We start from the raw sequence: 10,272 nt of genomic DNA on the forward strand, positions 1-10,272 counted from the left end.
GAAGTTTTTCATGCAAAATTAAACCAATACATGTCTATTAGAACCTGTATGTTTTACTCCTACGTGAATGGATTGATTTTTCTCCATTACACTAACCGCATCTTGTCCATTTATTTTGTGATAGGAACATGTCAAATTTGAACAAACTCAACTTCACCGCTTTGGAGGTCTCTGGAAGGAACTACCTCAAGTGAGTCGAAGATGTGAAGCTCCACCTCACTGCCAAGAACTTACGTCCTGCTATTGAAAAAGAGACCGACAACCCTGTTAGGGAAGTTGAAAAAGCCACTGCTATGATCTTCATCCGAAGACATATCCATGACGCTTTGCAAACTGAGTATATTGGTGAGAAGGATCTACGTGCACTATAGATCACTTTGGCTGATCGTTTTGATTACCAAAATGACATATTCTTGCCTGAAGCAAGACACAACTAGCAGCATTTGCGCTTCCAAGACTTTAAGTTTGTGAATGAATATAATTCTGAAGTTTGTTGAATCCAATCACTTATCAAGTTTTGCAACGAAACTTTAATCGAAGAGGATCTCCTGGAGAAAACATATTCAACCTTCTCTGCCTCTAATATTGTCATGCAACAACAATATAGAGCTCAAAAGTTCACTAAGTTCTCGGATTTCATCTCTGTTTTACTGCTCAATGAAAAACAGAACTAGCTGTTGATGAAGAATCATCAAGCTCGACCTACTGGGGTGACTGCTACGCCTGAAGCACATTAAAGCACAAACCAACGCCACAACGCCAAAAGAGGCGTGGTAGGGGTAGCCACAAGCCAACCCACCAAGGTCAACATAGTCAAGGTAAGGGAAGAAACAAAGCCCCAAAGCGCCCAAACCTGGCTCCCAAGGCCTCGAACTTCAAGAATAAGGGCAAAGCACCTGAAACCATGAACCCGGATACGTGCTATTGTTGTGGTTCAAAGGACCATTGGTCCCGTGTTTGCCATGCTCCCAAGAAGGTTGTAGATGAATATCATTCTCGTCGTAAGAAGTTTAAATCAATCTTTATGCAAGTGGATGAACCAGAGACTACAAAGATGGAGGTTTCTAACTTTCAAGAGGATGCCACCCCTATGGAAGAATAGAATCTTAGACATAGAGTTTTTTTTTTTTTTTGGATTATTTGTTGGTGATTTGTTTTTTGGATATTAAGTTTTAAATAATTGCCATCCTTGAATAAATGAAATTATTTTGAATTGATATTTTTTTTATGAACTTTTATGCATGTGACCAATTCAAATTAATTTTTCATTCTAGGTATGACTAGTGGGAAAGTTAATTGTCTGGTACATAGTGCAACCATGCATACAGTTTTGCGTGAAAGCATCTATTTCACTAACTTCATATGTAAGAATACACCTCTAACAACCCTCTCAGGGCCATCTAACCTAATAGAAGGGTATGGTAAATCACGTATAATGTTGTCCAATGGTACCACCTTGACCATTTCTAAGGCACTCTATTCTCCATATTTCGGAAGAACGTTGTTGAGATTTAAGAACATTAGAGATAAAAATTACCACGCTGAAACCCACGTAGAAAACAGAGTTGAATTTTTGTGCATAACTTCATACGAATATGGCTATAAGCGTATTCTAGAGAAGATGGAGCGTATCCCGAGTGGTCTATATACTACAACCATATGCCCCATAGAATGCCACTATGTGGCTAGCCCTACTATTGGGACCGCGTATGAAATTACACTTTAACATGATTGTTTGGGACATCCTGAACAAATAGCGATGCGCCATATCCTTAAATCATCACACGGGCATCCACTAACCCGAAGCTTAGGTTCGATCCAAGGAATCGCATGTCAAACATGTTTAATGGGAAAGCTTATTACTAAGCTTTCTTATGACAAGATTCATTCGAATCCTTCCATTTTTCTACAACAGATTCAGGGGGACATTTGTGGATCGATTCACCCTCCCTGCGGACCATTTAGATACTTTATTGTTTTGGTCGACGCTTCCACACGTTGGTCACACGTGTGCTTGTTGTCCATAAGGAATAATGCATTCTCCAAACTGTTGGCTCAGGTTATCAAGCTCAAGGTTCACCACCCTGATTATTTGATCAAATTTATTCAATTGGATAATGCTGGAGAATTCACATCTAAAACTTTTGGTAACTATTGCATATCGGTTGGGGTTAAAGTTGAACATCTTGTACCCCATGTTCACACCCAGAACGGTATAGCAGAGGCTTTTATTAAGCGCTTACAAATGATTGCTCGATCGTTGGTCATACGTACCAAGCTCCCGATCGCTGCTTAGGGCCATGTAATATTGCACGCAAATAAGTTGGTCCGCTTGAGGCCTGTTACGACATAACCATTTAGTGCCCTTCAGTTGGTTACTAAATACAAACCTGACATATCACATTTGCGCGTTTTTGGCTGTGCGGTATATGTGTCGATCTCGCCGCCCTTACGTACAAAATAGGGGCCTCATGGGAATCTATGTCGGATATGATTCTCTTTGGATTATTGTTACTTAGAACCTTTGATAGACGATCTGTTTACCACTCGTTTCGCGGATTGTCACTTCTATGAGACAATTTTTCCGTCGTTAGGGAGAGATAAGAACATCAACATTCCTGAAGAACGACATGAATTATTGTGGACGACTCTCATTTTGTCTTATTTAGATCCCCGCATCCCTCTGAAACTGAAATGCAGAGCATATTAGATTTCCAGAGCATGCCAGATGCTTTCACCGATTTAGCGCGTGTGACAAGATCATAAATTCCAGCTGTGAATACGCCTGCAAAGATGGATGTACCAAATGTAAGACGAACTTCCTTCCTGGAGGCCCAGGACGCCAATTCTGGTGATCCACGTACATTAGTAGCTAGCCAATCATCTGCTCATACAAAAAAGTGTGGTAGACCTTTTGGTTCAAAGGATTCACACCCCCGGAAGAGGAAACCCACGACACAAGGTCCGAAAGAGCTTACCGTGAATCCAACTGTCGCTTACTCATTCTATCTAACTCATGAGGAAATTCTAGATTATGGAAGCGTTTTTGAAGAGACAAATCCTCCTCCCGAGAATCATGAGATTTTGGTCTATTATGCTAGCTTAGATGATGTATGGCATAGAAATGATATGATTGTCAACGACGCATTAGCATATGCAGTAGCTACTATGATCATGTTGGATGACATTGAACTGTGTTTCGTTGATAAATGTCAACGCATAACTGATTGGTCAAACTGGAAATAAACAATCCAAGTCGAACTCGATTCGCTTGCGAAACATAAGGTGTTTGGACCTGTAACTCTTACTCCTTCCCATATGAAGCCCGTTGGCTACAAGTGGGTTTTCGTTTGGAAGCGTAATGAGAAGAACCAAATTGTTCGTTACAAAGCTCATCTTGTTGCACATAAATTCTCATAACACCCAAGGATTGACTATGATGAAACTTACTCACCCGTTATGGATGTGATTACTTTTCGCTACCTTATCAGCTTGGTAGTTTCCAAAATTTAGATATACAACTAATAGACATAGTAACCGGGTATTTCTATGGGGATCTTGATATGGAAATCTATATGAAAGTTCCCGAATGACTTACATTGATTGGTTTAAATATTTCCAAACCCCAGAACACGCTTTCAATTAGGCTGAGGCGTTCACACTACGGTTTGAAACAATTTGAAAGAATGTGGTATAACCGTCTGAGTGAGTATTTGACTGGTCAGGGTTATATGAACAACGAACTATGCCTTTGTATGTTCATTAAGAAGTCAAATTTCGGATTTACGATTGTTGCAGTATATGTCGATGACATGAATCTTACCGGAACTCCTGAAGAGCTTGCGAGAACTGCCGCGCACCTGAAGTTGGAATTTGAGATGAAAGATCTAGCTAAGACTCGATACTATCTTAATCTCGAGATAGAGTATTGTTCGGATGAAATCCTAGTACATCAATCAAACTACACCCAGAAGGTGTTGCGCCGTTTTAATTTGGATAAAGCGAAGCCTTTAAGTACTCCTATGGTCGTTCGATCACTAGATGCAAAACAAGATCCCTTCATTCTGAATGAGGATGATGAAGAGATTTGGGAGCCTGAAGTTCTTTATCTAAGTGTGATAGGCGTTTTATTATACTTAGCTCAATGCACTAGACCCGAGATCTCCTTCGCTGTTAATCTTTTGGCAAGATACAATAATGCACCTACACGCAGACACTAGACTGGAGTGAAAGACATTTTCCGTTACCTTAAGGGTACAATGGATTTGGGCTTGTTCTATCCCTACGAATCCTCGAATAGTGCCGCACCCTATGCTCCTCAAGTTAATTCTCGCCTTGTTGGTTATGTCGCCGCAGGATACTTGTCTGATCCGTACAAGGCGCGTTCTCAAATGGGTTATGTCTTTACCGTTGGAGGTACCGCAATCTCTTGGAGGTCAACTAAACAGACCTTAGTTGCCACTTCGTCTAACCGTGCTGAAATTCTCGCCTTACATGAAGCAACTCGGGAATGTTTTTGGTTAAGAGCAGTAGTGGGCATATTTAAAGCTCCTGTGATCTTTATCCTGCCATTGATGTCTCGACGACGATCTTTGAAGACAACGCAACATGCATTGAACAACTCAAGAAGGGTTACATCAAAGAAGACAACAGCAAGCACATTGCGCTGAAGTTCTTCTTTTCACATCAACAACAAGAGCATCAAAAGATTGAAGTCATGCAAATTTGTTCACATGACAATCTGGCTGACCTCTTCACCAAATCACTGCCGAAGATGACGATTCAGAAGCTTGTTCATGTAATTGGTATGCGTAAACTTTCTGAGTTGTAAATTTGCTATTTCTCTTTGGAATTATGTCAAACTCAGGGGGAATATCCTGTAGATACTTGCTTGATCTTAATGTACTCTTTTTTCCTACGATTAGGAGCATTTTTCCCACTGGGTTTTTGTTACCTAACTAGGTTTTAACGAGGCACCCACCTTGGGCTAGTCATATCCTTGATGACGTCCCGTAGACGTTTCTTTTGACTTTACATTTCTCAAGCTTTTTCCTTAGACTATGGATTTTGTCCCTCCTCAAGTTTTTGCCATAGCCTTAGGTTTTTTAGTGAGACATACAACTTATGCAAGTTCATACCTTATTGAGAATAAGCGTTGTTCCTTAGAATCAGTGCTGACGAGTTGACTTCCTCAACTTCTGCATGATGCTAAATCTACTTGTATCTTATTGTATTTTGTATTCCTTGGGGATAAAGGAATATCTTCTCTCCTTTTACTACTATAAATAAAGACACAATGTAGGAGGGATAACAATACACATTCCCCTACAATTCTACAAACACATATCTCTCTCTCTCTTCTCCTTGCCGCCGGCCCTCTTTAACCTTGTCAAATAAAATAGACCACAATAAAAATAAAATATAAACAGAAAAAACGCCTAAGTACCCAACAAAAATATAAACGATGCGCTTCGTACTGTTAAACTACCATTAAACCACTTGGGAAAAATACTATAAACCTAACAAAAATATAACTAGAGGATATTAATCCAAGAAAAGTAAAATTAAAGGATATATATTACTGAATCTTTACTCAGTCCTCAGAAAAAAATCTATATGGTAAGCTCCATGTCAATAACAGATCCTTGGATACACTTGTAATTTTTTATTTGGTCTAATGAGTTGAATTTTTATGACATTATTGCTAGAGTGATATGAATTCAATAAAAGTGAGTTCTTTATATTAATTTCTGGACCCGTTAATTTTTTTCTTTTTCTCTAATTTATGATCGATTGTTCTCTTTTCTCACTCTCAGATAATTGGCTATTTATCATATAGGAACATCTGACTTCAATATATTGAATTGAAAAAAAAAATTTCGCTCTTATTGGACTAAGATTTTTAGGTCACTATAGAAGTGTAATTCCTCCATTATTAAAATCACAGAACTTTTCGACCCACTGTGGAAGGGCTTATTTGGTTATAAGATTAATGATCATATATGACTAATATTCTGTGGGATTGAAATTTAGTATAATTTTTTAAGTTTAGAGTTTTTTCTCTGTTTATTTTACTGGGAGACTATAAGGCACAACCGTACACAACTGGACTTTATGTGAGGCCCAAGATAAACCCCGGAAGGATACCGTTTGAGACCACGCATATCTCATGAATTATAATGTCAGTTGTTGGATTCATTTGCCCTTAATGTATGAGAAAATGTAATGGCCCTAATCAGGTAGTGAATTTATGAGTTTTGACTTTCAATTGACCCAAGCTCTAAAAAAAATGTCACCAACTTTCAGACATAATTTTGGTAATTTAAATTCATGGGTTTGCAGGTTTAGTGCCGTCTAGGTTGTTGGTGGTGGCCGCACCCAAACGATAAATGGTTTAATTAGATTAGGGTTAAAATATTTAGGAAAATCCCGTCAAGAGTAATATGGTGTATACACGGCAAAATTATCATATTTGGATTTGGGACAATGAATGTAAATGTGTGATGAGAGAATCTGGTTCACATTTTATCAGGCGCTTTCCCTCCATTTGCAAATACTACCATTCTTAATTGGTAACGAATTGAAAGCTCTCACCTAACCTTTTTTGCAGGCACTGCTTGGCGAGGGTACATGAAAGTCGACCTTCTCCCATCCCTATAAAACTGCAGCACTTTCTCTTCCACATCCCATCCCTTGTGCTTTGCTGCCTCCTATATCTCTCTGTCTCTCAGTCTCTTTGAAGCTCTCTCTCTCTCTCTCTCTCTCTCTCTCTCTCTCTCTCTCTCTCTCTCTCTCTCTCGCTCTTAGTTCATCATGATGTCTATGTCCTCTAAACTCTCATCCCTTGATGTGTTGGCGGTAGCGGCCTTAGCTTCTTCTGAGGAGGCAGAATCTAAATGTGACTTCCCTGAATTCCCAGAAGCAGATTTCATGGAAAGCCATGAGATACAAACCACTGTTGGCTCGAGTAGTACAATACAAGAGGAAAAGTTGCGACAAATCAAAATCTTGCTTCGGAGAATGATTAGGGTAAGTCTCTGCCTCTTAACTAATATTTCGGCCCCTCAATCTCCAATTAAAATGTACTTTGTATACTTGGAATTTGATTATATGGTTAATTGTCTGAACATTTTCATTTAACACAGGAAAAAACCGCAGAGTTGAAGGCCAGGTGGGGAAACCCTGAAAATATGCAGATCGTAGTGTACCAACCACCTCAACATGCTGACTCCATGAATATGGCAGAGAACATCCATGTATAGTTTCATTCGCTTAATTAACCATATATATATGTATGTGTGTGTGTGTGTAATGGGTTTTAGGTTTTCTAGCAAAAGTGTTATATGATTTTCATTCTCACCTAATTTGTTTTGCATATCCAGCCAGAGGTCGCACAAGTTCAAGAAAAGCCAGCAAGATCGCCGATAACAGTATTGATCGGAGATGACATAGTGTCATTTGAATTACCGGAAGATTTTTCTGAGGATTTAAAGACGGTATATACATAGCTTCACTACTTTATGTACTAGTTATATGTAGTGTGAAAGGTCTCATATTAATATCATGTGTTTGTGAATGACTACAGCTGATACTGGAAGGGCCTCCTCGCCGATTTTCCTTCTCTGAGAGACTAGATGGCTGGAGGATTAGTCGAAGACGACGATCCGATGGAGGGAAGGACATGGTAATTATTCGCTAGTCTCTTGGCACCCGCTAATGCGCGCACTAATTTTTTTTTTTAAATTAATTACGTGGTAATTATTTGATTTTTATAATTTTGTAATTTTAAATATTAACTTTTCATTATTGATTTTATTGTTTTAACTAATAAAGAAGGAAAATAAAAGCAAAAAATTGGAAATAAATGTGTGTGGGTAGTGGGTTTGATGCAAACAAACATCAATTTCTAACCCTCGTTAGTTCAGTTGTAATATTTTAATATCATCATTAATTGAATGAGAATAATTTTGATATTACGAATGTTTCATCAAATTGGCTTCTCCCTTTATATATATATATATATAAAATAGAGATTTTTGGTGGAGAAATTCATTAAGCAATTTTGAAAACCTAGTTTTCGTTTCTTTTTGCCCTAAAATTCTAGATTTATAAACTTTTCGTTAAAATCTTTAAAATGCATTGGAGTAAAGTAATTTCATCACATATATTTTCTAAAGTTGAAATGTTTCATGAAGTACTATAGACATGAGAAATCAAACTCCTGTTTGATGAGATCGATTGTCGAAGCAATTAGATTCATGATGTACGAGACATACCCAAGCTCAAATGATGAGGTGAGTTACATCAATCAATTTAATATACGCCATTGATTTTGTTCACTATACTGTACATATATCTTTGGCATGTAAAACTTTGAAATATATAAATACGCATTTGGTTTTGTTCACCATACAACATTTTTTTGGTTTATGTTTAGGATGAGAGAGAGACAAGATCAGCACCAAGAAAGAGAAAAGCTTCGGATGTTGGCTGTAGCAGCAATGATATGTCGGAGGAAAATATGCAAGGTTTTGATGGGGAACCCTATACGGAAGAAAGGGTGACAGAATTCTTTAAGTCGGCCTACGAAAGATTGGTGAACTTGAAATTTGTTGATAAAACGGAGACCGAAAGTACTCTTCCTATTCTCTGCTCCTTGTACCTGTATATATATATGTGTGTGTGTGTGTATGTGTATCTACATTACTCTTTCCTTCTATTGCACATCAAATCTCTTGATATTTCTAATGGGCTGATTTACTCTCCCTTAATCCCTTGAATTTTCTCAGGACCAAAACCAGAAGTTGAAAATATTCCGAAGGAAAACCCATCTCCTCTACGCAGTTTTTGTTCTTCTCGAGAAGGAGATGCTGACAGTCATTCCGGTCCTTCCTTGCATGTCGGCGGTGGTGTAGAAGCAGGAGCAACAGCTACAACTGAGATATTTCGGGACTTAACAGGCGATATGGAGTTATCCGAGCTGATTAATCAAAGGGAGTGCCCTAAGTTGGAGGACGTCGGGATAACCCCCATCCGGCCTCTGTCATAGCCCGATGATCTCGACGACGCATGATATTGAGCTATATTTTAAGAGTAGAGTGGGTTGAGTTGGGAAGAATCTTTCTTGAGCTTAGCAAGCAGGTGGTGTTTCATGGAGAGCAAACTCCCGAGATATTAGTGTTTTTCTTTGCTCTTTTGCATACTATTATATTATTTAATGAATTGAATTTACTTGTGTTTAAGAGAATAAAATAAAGCTATTTATTGTCAGTAACTACTTCCTCTTCCTCTTGTACTTGAGGTAATTTTATTTTGTATTTTTACAGTTTTTTTTTCTTTTTTAATTAAATTGCATTAATTCCTTAAAAAATTATTAAAAAGTAGAGAAGTATTATAGTGATACTGAAAGCGTATTGCATATGAAACTTAAGGATAGTGATACTGAAAGCTTACTGCATATGAAACTTAGGCCATCTCTAAATAGGGGTGCGCCCATGTTCAACCCGACTTTAAACCCGAATAAGCCTTTTTTTTTTTTTGTTTTTTTTTTTTAGTTATAACCCACCCAAACCCAACCTGATTTCAACCTGTTCATTGATTGGGTTTGGTTGGATTGATCATTTGTCCAACCTAACCCAACCCGACCCAACCCAATTAACCAAATCCGATCGGGTTGAGCTGTGCAACATGCTTCTCAATGACCTTTGCACCTTCGTGGAGGATTCACTAGTGACTTTTGATGGATTATAATAGAAAAGTTCATGGAGTTGCAGAAAGCAATTATTTTTCTGGCAGCCACACTTTGATTTTTCTGCAGGAGTTTCGACGGACAAGACTTGAGTTGGGTACTAGCTTTGGACAATGAAGTGTTCCTTTTTTTTTTTTTTCTTCTTCTTCTTCTTTTGGTACTAGCTTAGGTATTTCTTGTATTTTAAATCAAACTTTGCATGAACCTGATTAAAACTTGAAAAAGTTGGGCAACCCAAACCCGTCCAAGTTCAACCTGAACCCAATTAAACCCGAACCCAAATGAACTCGATTAAAACCCAAACCGAACTCGAACCCGAATTGGAAAAGTTGGGTTAGGGTTGGGTTGACCTTCTAACCCGCCTAACCCGCCCGAGTTGCACCCTTATCTCCAAATGAAGAGGCTATATTTAGTCACCGTTCAGATTATAGTTCTACGAGAAATTATTTTTTAATTAACAGTGCTAGACCATTTTTATATACCATCTCCAACTGAAGGAAACTATTTTTTAGCTCCCTCAATAA

The 10,272-nt window shown here is 38.2% G+C and overlaps 1 protein-coding gene across 1 annotated transcript; it reads left to right on the forward strand.

Moving 5' to 3' along the window:
* Positions 1-6,746: 6,746 nt before the first annotated feature.
* On the forward strand, positions 6,747-9,338 carry LOC148697544 (uncharacterized). Its single transcript, XM_088692009.1, has 7 exons — positions 6,747-7,029; positions 7,146-7,256; positions 7,383-7,496; positions 7,586-7,684; positions 8,196-8,294; positions 8,438-8,633; positions 8,790-9,338. Exons 1-7 carry the CDS (start codon positions 6,814-6,816, stop codon positions 9,047-9,049), a joined length of 1,095 nt encoding a protein of 364 aa, XP_088548135.1. The 5' UTR covers positions 6,747-6,813; the 3' UTR covers positions 9,050-9,338.
* The last annotated feature ends 934 nt before the right edge of the window (positions 9,339-10,272 follow it).

The sequence above is a fragment of the Pyrus communis genome, chromosome 4 (genome assembly GCF_041283825.1).
Source record: "Pyrus communis isolate YQ-2024b chromosome 4, ASM4128382v1, whole genome shotgun sequence".
In the NCBI taxonomy this organism is placed as follows: Eukaryota; Viridiplantae; Streptophyta; class Magnoliopsida; order Rosales; family Rosaceae; genus Pyrus; species Pyrus communis.

Excerpts from the sequence above, each read along its gene's own strand:
- LOC148697544 (XM_088692009.1), top strand. The coding sequence starts at position 6,814 with ATGATGTCTATGTCCTCTAAACTCTCATCCCTTGATGTGTTGGCGGTA. Across the intron at positions 7,030-7,145 it reads TGCTTCGGAGAATGATTAGG|GAAAAAACCGCAGAGTTGAA; the intron begins GTAAGTCTCTGC and ends CATTTAACACAG. Across the intron at positions 8,295-8,437 it reads ACCCAAGCTCAAATGATGAG|GATGAGAGAGAGACAAGATC; the intron begins GTGAGTTACATC and ends GTTTATGTTTAG.